The sequence below is a fragment of the Ziziphus jujuba genome, chromosome 12 (assembly GCF_031755915.1).
Source record: "Ziziphus jujuba cultivar Dongzao chromosome 12, ASM3175591v1".
Lineage (NCBI taxonomy): Eukaryota > Viridiplantae > Streptophyta > Magnoliopsida > Rosales > Rhamnaceae > Ziziphus > Ziziphus jujuba.
In genome coordinates this window covers 6421534-6437900 of record NC_083390.1, presented here as the reverse complement: position 1 = coordinate 6437900, position 16367 = coordinate 6421534, and the positions used below count along the sequence as shown (strand labels likewise).

Sequence of the window (16367 nt, the reverse complement as noted above, 5' to 3'; positions counted from 1 at the left end):
TAACCATGCTCATACATGAATGAGCTTTAGCAATTTTCAAATTTTGTCATTCGTTAGTATAGTTTTTATTTATTTATTTGGTTGGTTACTTAGGCAAGTTGGTATATGTCTAATTAAAATGCTAACTATGCTCACAAAAGAAGAGGATGCCTCTGATACAATAATCATAAAAACTGGTCAAAACAAGACGCATATCAGAAAGGTGGCATATGGATTTCTTATCATAGAGGGCAGATACATGACAAGCGACCCACATGAGGTATGAATACAAAAATGGGTTCATTTGCTTATGGCGACTAAAAAGAATTTTAAAACAATACAAACTGAAGATATGGTTCAACCGTAACAGCTTTTATAATATCCATTCTAGAAAGAAAAAGAAGTTGACATGGGCAGAGAAGGTCAATCAGGGAGGTAAGTGCTAATAATATTCTCGTTCTACAGAAACAAAATCATTATCATGTTCTTGATCTCGAAGAGAGACCTGTCTCTACCTTCTTAATTTCAAAGATGAGCATTCTCCACATCTTGAGAACAAACATTTCAGCTTCCTCATCTAAAATGGACTGAAGAAGCTGCAACATTCTATCCGCTTCCACATGTTCCTGAGTACTGGATACAATGTAATCTACTAGAGTTGCTTCTTCCTCTCCTAAAAATTCTGTTATCTTCTTCGAGATCCATGGTCTCATTCTCTCATGCAGTGCATGCTAGGAAAACAGAACGATCAAGCATGGTTAATAAAAAAACAGACCAATGAATTGTTTCTGTATAGATTACTAGCAATTACCTATCTAAAAAAAGCACTGCACTATTCAGGGTAGGTTTCAGGAGACAGAGAAAGAGTGTGTGTGTGTGAGGCAGGCATGATATATGTTGTCCAGACCAGAGGAGTACAAGATGTTGAACATTGAAACCTAAGTTGAAATTAGTATCATGCACTTAAAAATCCACTTACCTTATCATAAATGGACCAATTTATTTCATATGAGAATAGCTCCTCCTTGGTCCTTGGGATCATATCAATCAACTGCTTAGCATCCAAAAGCTTCTTGTTATCTGGTGTCTTCGGTTTATCAAGTCCATGTTCCCGATCAGTATCACGGTCCTGATTCCGTTCCTTCTTCTCATCTCTAGTGCGACTATAATCCTCATCATTACGGTCCCTTTCCCGCTGGCTTGGCCTATCATTGATGCGTCTATTTCTTTCCTTTTCAGCATCACGCTTCTCTTCTTTAGAACTAACATTTGATATTTGTTTTGCAAATTCAGCAGCTGCAGCCAAATTTGGTGGAGCTGCCCCAGAAACTGTAGGTTGGACGGCCTGCAATTCCTCAGTTGAATAATCAATGGGAATCAGAGGTCTCATTTTTTTCTCCTTATGTGCATCATCATCATCCTCGTTGAAAAAAGAAGGTAATGCAGTACGTTTTCCAGACCCAACTAGACCAAAACCCAACTTCTTTGTTGTGGCATTACCACTCTGTTGCATATCTGATGCAGCAGTTGATGCCATATTTGATTCATCATTGGTACAGCCATTTTGTAAAACCATGTCACCTGTCACAGATGTAAACCCCTTTCAAAATAACAAAATGGTGGCGGAACTGGCAAGATAAAGAAACAAACGCACAAAAAGTTAAGTTCAAAAAGCAATTTTGAACAAGATTACCTATATGATTTTCACGTCCAGAAGCACCTTCATTATCCTGTTCAACAACCATATCTTGAGCGTTGGATTCTTCAGCCAACACAGTTTTCTCACTTCCATTTGTTACCTGACCAGATGAACTCCTCAAGACATCTTTCAGATGCAGTTGCTCCCTTTCCTCATCAGCCCTCCTCTTGGCCTCAGCAATTTCTTCCTCCTCTTTTTGTCTGTCAGCCAAGTCATCTTCCTTCTCTCGCAGTCTCTTCTTTCTCTTCTCCTCCAACACACCTCTCCGCCACCTTTTTCTTGAGTCATCATCCTCATCATCTTCTTCATAAATAATCTCCTTCCTCCTTTTGCGTTCCCTTTCTTTCTCTCTTTCCTTCTCATACTGACGCTGTTTCTCTTTCTCTCTTTCTCTGTACTCCCACTCTTTCAGACATTCCTCATACTGGCGCTCAGCGTCCTCAATCTTCCTTCTATGCTCCCTTTCCTTTCGTATCCGTTCTCGCTCTGTTTCTCTTTCATATCTTTCAATTTCCCGCTCCTTTTCCCGTTTCAGATCTCGCTCTCTATCTCTGCTTCTTCTATCATGCCTCTTACTCTTATCAGGTGAGCTTGTTTCAGGCTTATCATGCTCACTTGCTGGTTTGTTGTCACTAGTTGTTTCACCATCATTTTTTTCTTCAGTTGCATCTGAAAAATATATGCAATGACCATAGAAGCATCAGAATACAAGCCACTCAACTAAATTTTTTAACATCATTCTTCATAATTAACTACAATAAAAACAATCACAAGAATGGATGGATATAATAACAACTACAACCATGAAGTCATTACCATTTTTTAATAGATCCACATCAGAGTCCCCATCCCTTGATTTAGTCAGAAGCTCTGAATTTGAATTTCCAGTGCCATCAGCAGGTGCTTGTGCAGGAGGTGGAGGGAGGGGTCTCGTTTTCAACCTCTCTTCTATCATGCCAGTCAGCTTTTCTATAGCCTCTTGGTCAGCTACCCTGTCTTCATCAGTCACAATCCCAAAGTTAGTAGTCTCATTTTCTTTATTCCCCGAATCATTGTCATCCTTTGAATCCGTCACAGAGGGATTTGGAATTTCCTTCTTCTCAGCATCTACAGCATCTTCATCCTCTGTTTTAGCTCCCACAGCTTCAGTTTCTTTGACCTTCTTATGGTTTTCAGTTTTCTTCTCAACGTATCTCTCCAAATATTCTCTTGTTGCTTGATTTACATTTAACTATTAAACAAAAAAGAAAGTGTAGAAAGATCAGATATTAAAACATTTACTTGGTAAAGGTAATCATAATATTGAAACAAGAAATCCAAACATACCACCAGTTCTTGCCCATCAATATTAAATTTACTAAGTAAGCGTAACGCACGAAGAACTCCTTCAGCAGACTCAAACTCACAAAATCCAAATCCTCTAGGAGTCCCATCTGATGGATTTTGAGCACGTTTCCAACTCTTGACCGGTCCACAAAACTTCACAAGATTCACAACTATCAGAAATCATAATTCCTAAGCTCCAAAGTCATCCCAGACAAAAGATTGAAAGTAAACTGAACAAATGTTGGGGGTTACTAAAAGATAGACAACACATATTAGTTAACCTACCTGAAGGAGTGATAACATAAAATCGTTTTCCACAGTTGGTGCTATTTTCCCAACATAAACAGTGGTTTGTGGCTTCTCAGCTGGGGTAACACTAGGAACGACAGCAGGCCTAACAACTGGGGGGATGATTGGACGTATGCCAGGAATTCCCGGAACAGGCGGGCGTGACACTGCTGGTAGCGCACCAATTGCACCTGGTGGACGTAGGGGAAATGCAGGCCGAACCAATGATGGATATGGGGCAGGATAACGAGGAAGTCCTACATAAATAAAAACAAATTTCTATGCAAATACATCAGAGCAAGCTTACAAAATACAAACAGTGAATACTAGAAACCCCCCATACTAAATGTGTATATGGAAACATAATACGACAAAAATAATTAATCGCCGTTACCACACATTAAAAGCATATTAGAGATGGCAGCATAGGCAATGGCAACTATCACCAGCTGACCAGAAACCTGAAGGAAACATTAAGAAACAACATAGTTTCATAAACCATGTATATGAAGATTGGTCTTACCTTATACATCCACAGGTAGGATAGTATCTTCTCAAACATTGCAATCACCAAGTTCAAAATTTTCGAATTCCCAAAATTTCATGCAGATTAAGCAACCTATAAACTACAGTAAACTATATCAAGTATACCATCGTCCTATTTATCCCAACTGTCAGAAACAGGTACGGTAGTGTAGAGACAGAGCAAAATAGATTACACAAATACAAACAGAGCAGATATATTCACACACACACATGTGCACGCATGCACACACGCACAAATATATATTAAAAAGAAAGAAAAAGCCTTTGATTGAAAGAATTTCAATACCTTATAACACAAGCCCAATGAGCACTCACTTGTAAACATTGTCTGCTTCTGGCAATTCATAAACCCACGAAAGAGAAAGTACCCTTAAACTACCAGAAAGAATCCTTACTAAATGGCAACTATACGTTATTTAGCATGACAAATAGATGAATATAATTTACCAATCTTTGTTTTTTATTCATTCGTAAGCTCCAAGGCCAATTATATTGTATTATTAGAAAACCTTTCATTCAAAGCTTATCTCAAAGACAAAGAAAATAACCAAGCAAATATGTGCATACCAAAAAAGTAGTTGAAGAGGGGAGATCTCTAAGCAATATGAAGCAAGCCTTCCAACCTTTCTCATCGAATTCAATCAAGACACTGTAGGAGAAAACATCCCGTCATCGATACCCTTTATCTAACCAACACGAATTTTTTTTTAAGAAACTCCGAACTCAGCTCTAACAAACTCTTCCCCATTAACCTCAATTTTATTTGCTACCCTTAAACGAACTACAATACGAAGCATATTTTGATTCCACCATTTACACCCATTCCGTTACTATCTTCCTAACTAATAAGTACAGTGCTTGAAGTGTTGCAATCCAACGGCAGATTCAATATCTGCTAAAAATTTATGACTAACAAAAACTGTAATAAATAGCACATTTCTAAACCAATTCGTAGCAAAATAACACGAGCAATACCAAAAGAGACTGACATAAAAAGACAAACATAAGCAATATGGAATCTAAAAAGACAATAACTCGGCGATTGAATTGTGAAAATCAAAAAAATTAAACCAACAAATTAGAATAACACTACAGCTTCAGAGACGGAAAAACCCACCAGGGGGAGGTATTGTGCCTTGAGGAACACCGGCGGGCATGGCTGTGTATCCATTCGGCATCGGCGCGTAGGGTCTCAAAGCAGGGTTAGGAGGCTGACCAGGCGGGACTTGATATTGCATCAAAGGCTGCGGCACCACAGGAACCGAAACAGCGGCAGGACCGCCGCTCATCGAACCAGGAGGAATTGCCGACGGAGAAGAACTCACACCAGGAGGCTGGACACCGAAATTTGGTACGCCAGGGTTCTGGTAGTTCGCGTTGGGCACGTGAGAAAACTGAGGAATCGGACGGAACGAAGGTGCCGCCGGATGAACAGCCGATACGCCGGAAACCGGAGGCGGCGCGTAGGAAACAGACGCCGAAGGTGGAGCAACTGGAGCAGGTGCTATAGGTTGATTCGAATTAGGGTTAACTAGAAGAGGTGTGGATGCCGATTGGGGTTGTGGTGGTGGTGGTGGTGGTAGAGGATTGGTTTCATTGGATTGGGAAGCGGAGTTATCTTGTTCTTGCTGTTGGGGGAGACTGGTTTCTAGGGTTGTTGCCGGAGAAGACGAAGTTTCCGCCATGGCTAATTGGCTATTAAGCTTTTAGAGAGAGAGAGAGAGAGAGAGAGAGAGAGATCTGTCAGTGGAATAATATGATTTAAAGTGTTTTTCAAGGGGTTGAAAATATGATATTATTTTCTTCTGGTTTTCGTGTTTTCCGTGCCCTAGACACACAGACACACAACAACAGTAACACAGAATGAAACGACGCTCTTTTATTTTATTTATTTTATTTTATTATATATATTTATTTTATTTTCTATTTTTGACCTGACGGGCCACGGCCCGTTTTATCACTTGGGTTAGAGTATTTGGGTTCGGGCTTGGGTTGGCCCATTAATGCTTATCTGCTTTTCCCAATTCATTTCCCTAATTCCCTCCATTAAAAAGTCAAAAGTCAAACCTTTTTCCATTTTGACATTTTATCAACCATGTGGTCGAAAAATATCAATCAAAATGTTTCCTTAAATTTGTTCTCTTAGAGACCGTTTATGTTGTGGGATTAGAACCAATTTTATTTGGAGTATTTTAAATTTAGTTTAATATAATTAGATAAAATTTTTAATAGTCCAATTCAATCAAATTTAGATTCTGTTTGGTAGATTTTTTTTTTTTTTTAAATTCTATTGCAAGGTTAAAAGCTCTTTTATCAAAAAATAAAGTTTATTTGGCAAAGGTCAATAAGTACTTATTGACTGAAAAATAAAATTTTTTAAATTGTTTTAGATAAGTCCAAATTTTGAGTTTTTCTAAATTTTTTTTTTCTTATATGAAATTTAATAAGCATTTAATATAGTTTAATAAGCATTTAATGCAGCTTTTTTATTTACAATCAAACACTTATTAACTTTTTAATAAAAAATTTTTTAAAAAAATATTTATTATATAAAGCTCTATAATCTAAAACTCTATTTTCATCAGATATACCAAACAGATTCTTAATTCAACAATACAAATAAGTCCAAAAGCTTTTATATGGAAGTGGGTTGAATGGATAAACCCATTTGAATTAAAAGTCACTTTTTAAATTGGCGTAAATACTTATTAATTTTTCAATAAAATTTTTTTTATATAATTTTTATTGGAAAAAAAGTTATAGAGTTAAAAAAATTCTTCTTATATATACTATATCAAACAAATTCTAAATCTAATCCAACAAGGTTTAAATTAGGCTAAATTTGATTATATTAGACTCTAAAAAAGTGCAATTGCATTCAAATTAATACAATACAATAAATAAATTGTGATTATTTAAATGTGAAAAGCCGAGAAAAATTGTGTCAAATGTAGGTTTCACTTATTTTTTAGAGGTATTATGTTGTTTCATCCTTGGCATTATTACAACTTGCGCACTCCCTAGCCCTAAAGTAAGGAGGATTATGCTTTTCAAAATAAAGTAAATTGTTGGAAATGCTCTCATAGGATTTTTTAAAATAAACAATATTGTTAGAATATTTTCAAATAACTCTTTATTTTAAAGAACATAATCTTATTAATAAATAATACTTCTTAAAATAGAGAGTAAAGATTTTAAAAGATCTTTCAACAATAAATTTTTTTTTTTGTATTTATAAACATTTATTGCTTTATTTATATTTCCTTTTTTTTATTATCAAAGTTCTCTTTCTAAATATTATAATAGTAGTGTGGGAATTAGTAATGCTTTAAATTATAATAATATATATTGAAATAAATAATGAATTTGGTTATTTACATTTAAAGAATTAAACTACTATTTATTTTGAAAAGTTAAGATAAAAAACCTATTGAAATCTTTTTTAAAAATTAACTCTATAAAATAAAATAGTATAACAAATAGAGAGTTTCTTAGGATGCTCGTAGGTTTTTTTTTTTTTTTTTTAACTAGTTTTTTTAAAAATGAAAAGCATGAGATAAATAAAAAATTTATTGAAAATACTTTAATATAAAAAAGTTGGATTGGCTATATAAATATATGAAACCAAAAACACCCTCTATTTTAATATTATATTATTTTAATTTAATTTTTCTATATTTCTATACCACAATTATAATATATTTGAATTAATAATTATAATATGTAAGAAATAATTCAAATAAAAAAAATGTAGAGGAATAAATGTTTATATAGAAAAAATAAAAAATAAATAACATAAATAAATAATATTGTTGGAGTACCCCTTTTTTTATCTTAAAAAATGCTCTTATCATGGAAAAGATGCTAAGTCCTTGGAATGCTCCCACAAGAATACAAACACAACAAATTGTTTAAGTGTAATTGTTTCTAATTATTAAGAATTTTGCTATTTTGTCAACATTAATGGTTAATAGTAATTATCAAGAATTTTGCTATTTTGTCAACATTAATGGTTAATGGTAATTATCAATTATATATATAAATTATATATTATTTTTTATTAAAATTTTAATATAGAAACATGACGGATAGGGAATTAAATTGTTATATAGATTTTAACAATCTTCTGTTACCAATGGTAAGAAATTTGCATTTTAGAATTGGTAAAGTTGGGACATTGGACGAGTAAGTAAAGAGCAAGACCATAACGAGCCCTGGGGTTTATTGCAACTGATCATTCAAGAGCTGCCACGTCGTAATTGTAACGACTCGTACGGCGATAATTTTCCGCTAACAAAAGGACTTTTATTGACGAAAATGCATAGTTAAACTTTCACTCCATCGCCCCAACCTTGCCCTGATTTTTCATTTTATTTGTTTTTATTTTTATATTTTTACATTTTAGAGAGAGAGACAGAGACTCACAGAGTAGCAGAGAGAAGGAATCGTCTCAATCATAGAGACTATCAGAGAAAATAATTTTTTTATTTTATTTTTTGTTGTTTTGGGTTTTGTTGGGTTTCCTTTTCCTTTGGCATTCCATGTGCATGGAAGAAGCGAAACCCAGGAAGAGGAGGCCACTGGACCTTGACTGGGAGACCCTTTTGCCCAGCCAAGAGGACGACCCACCTGCTGTACTGATCGTCAAGTCCAACAACAACCAAAACATCAACACTCTCAAGGACTCTTCAATGGCCGCCGCCGATTCCCGAAATTCAGATTCCGAATACTCTGAATTGCGTGATCATGAACTTGACGATAGAATTGTGAGGCAGAAGAAGAACATAGAGGGTATGGGTCCCAGATTGCCCGACAAGGGTGAAAAGCTTAGGCTTTCTCTCAAGCGAATGGAGGAAGAAAGGGAACGGAGAAAACTCAGACGGGTTGAGACTGTATACTTAGAGGTTTCGTTTTTCTTCCCTTTTTTTTTTTTTTTTTTTTTTTTTAGGAGTAGGTCTATTGGGTCTCTGATCGTATTGTATATTTGATGGTCCACAAATTGAATTTTTTTTTTTTTTTTAATGCTTGATGTTGTTTTTGGTTTCTGTAAATTGAATAATGCTAGTAAAAAAATCTAATTCAAGTTGAATCTGGTAGCTCTTGCATATGATTATTATGTTATAAAATACCCATTTTTGAAACTGATATTTTGGCCGTTGTACTTTTTGTTTTTTTAAACTTGTATTGGGTTTATTGTCCAAAAAAAACTAGTTTTAGTTTTGATAATAGGGGCTTTATATAAAGCTTCAATTTGTTGTTGTGTAATAATGTTTGTTAATGATCAGAAACTTGTGTTATTGTTTTGGATTCTCCGATAGTCACATCCCCGCAATGAAAATTTTTTATGGATTGTAATTTGCTTCAGTATTGGTTGTGGCAACAACTGAGTTACAGTATGTGTGTGGCCTGGCTAATGTCATTTTCAGATTGACTAATTTCTTGGTTGCTGTTAGGGGGCTACTGATGATCTGCTGCCTCAGTTAAGACATTGTTTGTGTTCTTGGACATGTAGACTATTTTAATGTAGCATGCTCTACACCTGGATGAAGAAGGCGTACAACTCAATTGATTGAGCTTTTATCTTTGGAGATTTTCTCTGCAAGTTTTTTGGGAATGGGAAAACAAATTAGAATATGCTTAAAAAAAAGAACATTTTAAATTTGTTTTTCTTTATCTTTTGCTTCTTTCTTGCACCCCTTCAATTGCATCGACATGAGCTTAAGGTCTCTGTCTGGGTTGGTGGCTTGGTGGGTATTTTGACTTTTTTAGCATGTTTGATATCTGGCATAACTGATAATGACAGTTGTGAATTCATATTAAGTTTGTAGCTGGGACATTTGATTTCAATATTATAATTTTGTAATCGATAAATTCTTAGTATAGTTCCTTTTTTTTGAACAGGAAGCTGATAGATATGAGAAGCCCGTGCAACCTATATGTTCCTGCATTCCTGGTGAGATCATATTTACAGTATTACCATCAAATAGATCTGTTGACTAAAGTGATTACTTAGCAATTAGCACTCAATTGTATGGAGAAAGGAAATATTGAGATTTCAAGAATCGTTTGTTTGTTAATAGAGTGAGATGCACTCAATTGCATTGAGGCTAAAATTATTTGAGATTTAAGGGGTGGTTTGTTTGTGAACCAGTCTCTTCACAGGCAATGATACATAGGTTGATAATGTTATTGCCGTTTGATTTAGTAAATGGTCAATTTGATAGTTTTTGGAGTGCAAAGAACAATGTAGGCAAATTTAAAGCATGACTAATGTGATTAAGGAGTCAGTCAGTAAAGCATGGGATGTTTCTAAATTACGATGTGGAGAATATATGCTTGGTGCTTGATTCTGATATTGGAAGTATGATTCATACATTTAAATGCCATGATTCATACATTTAAATGCCATGATTCATACATTTAAATGCCATGTATCATAAAAAGCATATCTGGTTTTATACTCTTGTATGAGTAACCTGAAGGTGTTTTATAGGTGGGTGTGATGGCTCCAAGAAAGAGCATATAACATGTCAATCCCAATCACAGTCTTTATTTGCTTCACGTTTTAGTCAGAAGATAGAAGAAAAAGTATGTCTCTTGACAATTTTATTCCATATAATATATTAAGTCGTTTCAATTGAACCATGCAACCTTATTGCTTCTATCTATGTCAAATCCATTAAACAGACAGATTCTGGGAAGACAAATTCATTTGACAAAGAGTTATCATTGTTGGGTTCTTGTGACCATCGGCAAATGAAAAACAATGGAGATGTTTCACAAAAGGGAAGACAAGAGATTTCACAGAAGGGAAGACAAAAATTTCGATCGATAGCAAAAGACATGCCTTCTAAACACCCTGGCAATATGTCTCGGAATGGAGCTAATGGTGTTCACTCATACAATGATCAGAAAGGAAGAGCTTTTTCTACTTATTCTTCACATGTTAGAGAAAACTCATCTAATTTCTTTGCCAAAAAGTATGCTGTTTTTTGCGTACCTTGATTAGTTTCCTATTTGCTATTTTTCTTTACTTTTTAAATTTCTAGTAAATTATTGGGGTGATCTTGGCTTTAGTTGATAGATTGAATGAACTTATTGAAGTTTGTACTCCATTGAACCAGAATGTTGGTTACATGCTCTTCACCTCGTACCTTTAAACTGGTATCCTTTGTATTAATGTATACATGCTCTTCACTTCATACCTTTAAACTGGTATCCTTTGTATTAATGTAGTTTCTATCTAAATCTTGACCCTGCATTTAAAAACCTAGTTATAAGGTTCTTAGTTCAAATCTTATCTATCAAAAAAGAAAAAAACCTGTGTTTATCAACCTCAAATTTTAGAGTAGAGGTACTTCCATGTTATTCCTGGAGTACATTTATAGTGTTCATAATAGCCGCTTATTCTGGCATGTTTGATTAGCTTGAATGATTGACATATCCTTTCGTCTAACCCTTTGTGCTCTCATATCTTTACCAGGAATGATGCTTCTCATATAGGGAGTTCTATTGTTTTGAGGCCCAGGAAGGTACATCTATTAATGTTACCTATCTTTCTAGCCTTTTTTTTTTAAATAACTTTTATAATTTTTTTTTTTATTTCATATGAAAGAATTTAAAGGTATGATATCATAGCATTGATCCCAGATTATTAATAACATCTTGCAACCTTTATATAAATAAGATAAAGTCAGAAACTCGGAGTGAATTTTTATCCTGTCCGCCAATAGATTTTTTGTTCTTCTAAATTTTGATTTCTGTTTGAATGCATAATAACTTGTTCAACCACACAATGCAGACCATAGTTCTCATAGATGAGGAAGAACCTCAGATTACAGAGGCAGCAGAACAAATGGAGAAACTTCCTGAGTGGTAAATATCGCAATATATTATTTGATTTTTCTACCATATTGAGCTTTAGTGAATGCCTTGAGGTTGGTAATAATTTGATTTCCCATGACAATTTCAGCATGAAAGATGCTAAGATCTACTACCCTTCAAGGTACACGAAACTGGCCTCTTCAAATGTAGCCTCTAAGCCTTCAAGGTCATTATATGCTTTATTTTGTTTATTGATCCAGGGATGACCCTGAAGCTGAAATAATTTCATATGCGGACATGGACTGTCTTGCTCCTGAAGGCTACTTGACGTCAACTATCATGAATTTTTACATCAGGTAAGGTTATGTGGACACATTTTCAATTTAATTTGAACACATAAATTGTGATATTACTGCACCACCCAAACTTCATTCTTTGTTCTTTCCTTATTCCAATATGTTGCAGAACATCCAGTATGCAGAACAAATTTCTGAATTTTAGTTTTTTGTCATTTACAAGAAGATTTGGTTGTTTGGATTAAATCTTAGACTTCGCTGCTGTTGTTGTTTGTATGTGTTTATGAACTCTAAATGCTTAATGATGGGAGTCATATTTTGGGGTAGAGACACAGCAGAGGTTGGAGGATAGATTCATTACCAATGCATGCTGATCATAGGAATCTGAATTAAGTCATATTTAGTATGGTTACATCAATAATCACTCTCTTAAGCACAAGATCTTCTCAGTTTCTGTTGATGGAACTGGAAAAGAACCAAAGGAGTTTCTTGAGACTATGGCAAATGTGAGATAATGAACCTAACTTAGCATATTCCTCATATTCCTTTTGATAAATAAGGGCTTTGAAAATACTTTAAAAACTTTTCTGTTCTCTTGCTTTATTTATAATTGCCTGTCCTGTTCCTTTCAATTATAGTAACCACCCTTTTATCTTGTTTTTGGCTATAACCCTTTTATCTCGTTTTTGGCTAGATATCTACAGCAGCATGCATCTCCAACAAATAGGGCAACATGTGATTGTCATTTTTTCAATACATACTTTTACAAGAAGCTGAAAGAGGCCGTATCGTACAAGGTAATCGGCATACTTTTCCTCTGGTTTTTCCTCCTCCTCGTCCCCTCCTCTCTCTCTGAGATTGCTCTTTATTCTTCAATATTAAGTACTTGGTCCAGTATATGACCTTTTTCTCTTGGGGTTTGTAAATGTTGATCTGATTATACTATGTAGTTGAGTGTTATACTTATATGTGTTTTGTTCTTGGTTTGCAAAAAAACTCATTTGGATATTTACGTGGCTTGGGCAATTTTTTAATCACAGCTTTGTAAGTCTTGGAGATTGAGGCAACTTAAATATCATTTCAACAGATATTCATACCATATCCTTTATCTGAAGGGATATTCAAAAGACAAAACAAAATTAAGAGGTTTAAATGTGATTTTTGGCAGCTTCAAGGTTTAAAAGTATTTATTGGAAATAAAATTCCCTTTGTCAAATATTATTTAATTATGTGTTTGTCTTCATATTATTAAATTTCTTTTTGATGTTCAAGTGTTTTATTTTGGGAATTGCAGATCAGACCCACTCTATCCTAATGTATAACGAATCTTCTAATTCCTTGTGATATGCAGGGTAACAACAAAGATAAACTTTTTGTTAAGTTTAGAAGGTGGTGGAAGGGTGTAAATATATTCCAGAAGGCATACGTTCTTATTCCAATACATGAAGAGTAAGTGATTTTGGGTATTGCTGAGTCTGGTAAGATATATGTGTTTGGTGTTTGAGCATTATTTTATCATTCACTTCCAGATTGCTTCCAGTCTTGTGAAAAGGCACTGGTCAGTTGAAAACTGCATTTTCTTCATTATAATGAGGCTGTATTATATGCTAGGCTCTTGCATCTTGCCGAGTGTTGTGTTAAAATAAATGTGAACTAATTATAAGATTATGTTCAAGAATGGACTATTTTATTAAGTTATATAACATTTCAGTATGAATTAGTTTCAAAATACCAAACTAGAATGATTTCTAAACTATATGGAAAGTGTTATCTCAAAAAAAGATTAATGGAAAGTGGAGAGTAGAAAAAGCATGATGACTTGAACATCTGGATGGTACTAATTCAGTTATGAGAACATTGAAATTTCTCCTTTGTATTGATGGCTAACATTTGATATAACTATTAAATTGCTCTCAAAAAGTTATAAATGAATATCTTGTCCTTCTTCTTTTTAGTTTAAGGCTATAACTCCTGCAAGATTTTTACTTGGTGTTTAATGTATTCAGTGTTCATTGGAGCCTGGTGATTATTTGTTTCCCAGACAAGGAAGAAGAATCAGGACCTATTATACTCCATTTAGACTCATTAAGACTTCACTCTAGCAGATCAGTTTTTCAAAACATTAAGAGGTGAGAAGAGAAGAGATGTTCTTCTGAACTTGTGGAGCAATAATAATCTGCTCTGGTATATTAATTGTATGTGTGCAACTTTTAATAGTTGTCTGTTGCTAGATTTGACTTTTATGTATATTTAATGCCTGTGTAAGAAGTAAATATCTGGTAAATTTATTTAGTATTGAATATTTGGTTTGTACTCATATCTAAAAGGTTTTGAAGGTGAGAGAAACATTGGACTATAATATAACACTGAATCACGCCAATGACCTTTGAGACATTGCTAAATTTTGAGTTGAATTACTTGATTAATTACATAATCCTTTGTGATAATGTTTCTCTGTAGCTTCTTAAAAGAAGAATGGCACTATTTGGGTCAAGAATTTGCTCTTCCAGATCTCCCGATTGCTGACAGTATATGGAGACAACTCCCTCAAAGAATTACCGAGAAAATTATTTCGGTAATCTCCCTCAAATACCTAAAATTTCTGTGGAAGTGCTGCAAATACAAATTGGATTATGTTTTTTTATGTATTTAACTGCAAAACATTGAATGAGTTCACCTCGACTTGCTAAAACCCAGTAATATCTGGCAGATACAGTTTTTATTTAATTATTATTATTTTTTTGGCGTCGACAGTTATGAATAATTTGCTCCCCAGATTTTCTCAGTTTCATGGTTGCACTTTCGGCTTTACATGTTCATGCTAGAATATCAAGTTGGGTTTTTTTTTTTTTTTTTTTTTTTTTTTTTTTTTTTCCAATGAATTTTTATTATTATTTTATTATTATTATTATTTTGGGGTAATACTGGGTATTTTAAATTGTGGATATAAAATTTTACCAACTTCCATTTGCAGTTTAGATATTATTCATGCATCTTAACAAGCCTAAGAATATTTCTTGTTGAACTTCATATATATTGCAGCTTATAAGTTGGAATTCTAGATAATGGTTCTGTTTCTGTCTCCATTGCATTGTAGAGCTTCATTTATGATATTTAAAGCACTTGGACTTGATTGAAATTTACATCTTTCTCTTGCGATTATTCCATATTCCCACCAGGTGCCCCAACAGAAAAATGAATATGACTGTGGTCTATTTGTACTTTTCTTCATGGAGCGCTTTATTGTAGAGGCTCCTGAAAGGCTGAAAAAGAAAGACTTAGCAATGGTATAGTGTTTTATCCTTTACTTGGTAGGAAACTTATTCTAACATGTTTACTTCCACATAGTTTCGTTTCATATAATTTTTTTGTTTGCATTTTAAATTGTCAGTTTGGGAAACAGTGGTTTAAACCTGAAGAGGCCTCTGGTTTGAGAGCGAAAATCCGAAATGTACTCATTAAAGAATTTAAAAAAGCAAGCGAGGTTGAATGTATATCAGAGACATTGTCTCCTTCTTCAAGTGATGCTCAGGAAGAATGGATTTAACTCTCACAGGATTGGATCTGGTATGAAGTCCTTAAAGAGGTTTGCCATCTATGTATAGTGGTCACAGTCGATGCATATGCATTGGCCAATCAACCATGTACTCCCTGCCTCCATTCATTCGGTGTACTTTGGCGAATCAACCATGTATAAACTTTTTCAAGTTAATTTGTATAGCCTGGAAAGTTGAATACAAAGTGCCATTTGTGCAAGAGAGCAGGTGGCTAACGGTTTTTTATTTTTCCTGGATGGAGACATTCATTTTAACTGGTGACAAGTTTAGGTAAGTTAGAAAGCCCCTTACTCAGTTGTATAGTAGGAAAGAGGGTAGTGCCCATATATGCAAATGGTGGTTTTTTAAGGCATTGACCACCTTTTTACCATTCGTATCGTTAAGAATCTCTCTCTCTCTCTAGTTCCTTTTCATATAGTTCTGAACCTGATTGGATCTTTGGTGAACTGATCTTATCAAACGGAATTGCAGAGAATTTTAAAAATTCTTGTGTGGTTAATGGAAGATGCGGGTCGCAGCCTAATAGCTTGATTTGGCAACCAGCATTGTTGGAAGCATATAACTGCAATTAAATTGAGTGTTACTTTTGCAGTAATAAATGGTAATCTCTCTCTTTCTCAAGTATGGTAAATTTCTTTAGGTGTTTTTATTTTTATTTTATTTATTTATTTATTATTATTATTATATTTTTTTCACTCCTTGTGCTTAAATAACTCCTGTGCAGTGGAGATGATCATCTTCTCCTTTGCTTTTTTATATTCATGTTCATAATCTTATATCAATATTGGTTAAATCTTGTCCTTGGACAAAGGTTATAATCGCTCAACATTTCTGGATTATTCTAGTTTCTGA

At 34.2% G+C, this 16367-nt stretch overlaps 2 protein-coding genes across 3 annotated transcripts; one reads left to right on the top strand and one right to left on the bottom strand.

Annotated features, from left to right (window-relative positions):
- Nucleotides 1-192: 192 nt before the first annotated feature.
- LOC125419996 (RNA-binding motif protein 25) lies at nt 193-5693 on the bottom strand. The gene is made up of 7 exons (XM_016039193.4): nt 4956-5693; nt 3290-3549; nt 3005-3157; nt 2495-2909; nt 1673-2347; nt 959-1560; nt 193-710 (listed from the first exon to the last, which is right to left on the bottom strand). Exons 1-7 carry the CDS (start codon nt 5521-5523, stop codon nt 459-461), a joined length of 2925 nt encoding a protein of 974 aa, XP_015894679.3. The 5' UTR covers nt 5524-5693; the 3' UTR covers nt 193-458.
- Nucleotides 5694-8163: 2470 nt separating this feature from the next.
- Nucleotides 8164-16343, top strand: LOC107428618 (ubiquitin-like-specific protease 1D). Of its 2 annotated transcripts, XR_007238658.2 has the most exons (15): nt 8164-8742; nt 9740-9791; nt 10332-10426; nt 10526-10818; nt 11322-11370; nt 11640-11713; nt 11811-11843; nt 11923-12018; nt 12653-12755; nt 13310-13407; nt 13965-14087; nt 14419-14533; nt 15138-15245; nt 15350-15785; nt 15987-16343. XR_007238658.2 is itself a non-coding variant. In XM_048466497.2 (14 exons), the coding sequence occupies exons 1-14, from the start codon at nt 8380-8382 to the stop codon at nt 15503-15505; spliced, it is 1758 nt and encodes a 585-aa protein (XP_048322454.1). In that variant the 5' UTR covers nt 8164-8379; the 3' UTR covers nt 15506-15885. The 2 variants fall into 2 exon arrangements, 1 of the variants encoding a protein (XP_048322454.1); XM_048466497.2 differs by lacking the exon at nt 15987-16343 and having other exon boundaries at nt 15350-15885.
- Nucleotides 16344-16367: the final 24 nt, after the last annotated feature.

What these genes read in the sequence shown, in the direction of transcription:
- LOC125419996 (XM_016039193.4), bottom strand. Translation starts at nt 5,523, where the DNA reads ATGGCGGAAACTTCGTCTTCTCCGGCAACAACCCTAGAAACCAGTCTC. An exon ending in AGGCACAATACCTCCCCCTG is followed by an intron (nt 3,550 to 4,955) that starts GTGGGTTTTTCC and finishes TTATTTATGTAG; the next exon opens with GACTTCCTCGTTATCCTGCC. An exon ending in TTATGTTATCACTCCTTCAG is followed by an intron (nt 3,158 to 3,289) that starts GTAGGTTAACTA and finishes AATCTTGTGAAG; the next exon opens with TTTTGTGGACCGGTCAAGAG.
- LOC107428618 (XM_048466497.2), top strand. Translation starts at nt 8,380, where the DNA reads ATGTGCATGGAAGAAGCGAAACCCAGGAAGAGGAGGCCACTGGACCTT. An exon ending in AAGAGGCCGTATCGTACAAG is followed by an intron (nt 12,756 to 13,309) that starts GTAATCGGCATA and finishes TGTGATATGCAG; the next exon opens with GGTAACAACAAAGATAAACT. An exon ending in CTTATTCCAATACATGAAGA is followed by an intron (nt 13,408 to 13,964) that starts GTAAGTGATTTT and finishes TAATGTATTCAG; the next exon opens with TGTTCATTGGAGCCTGGTGA.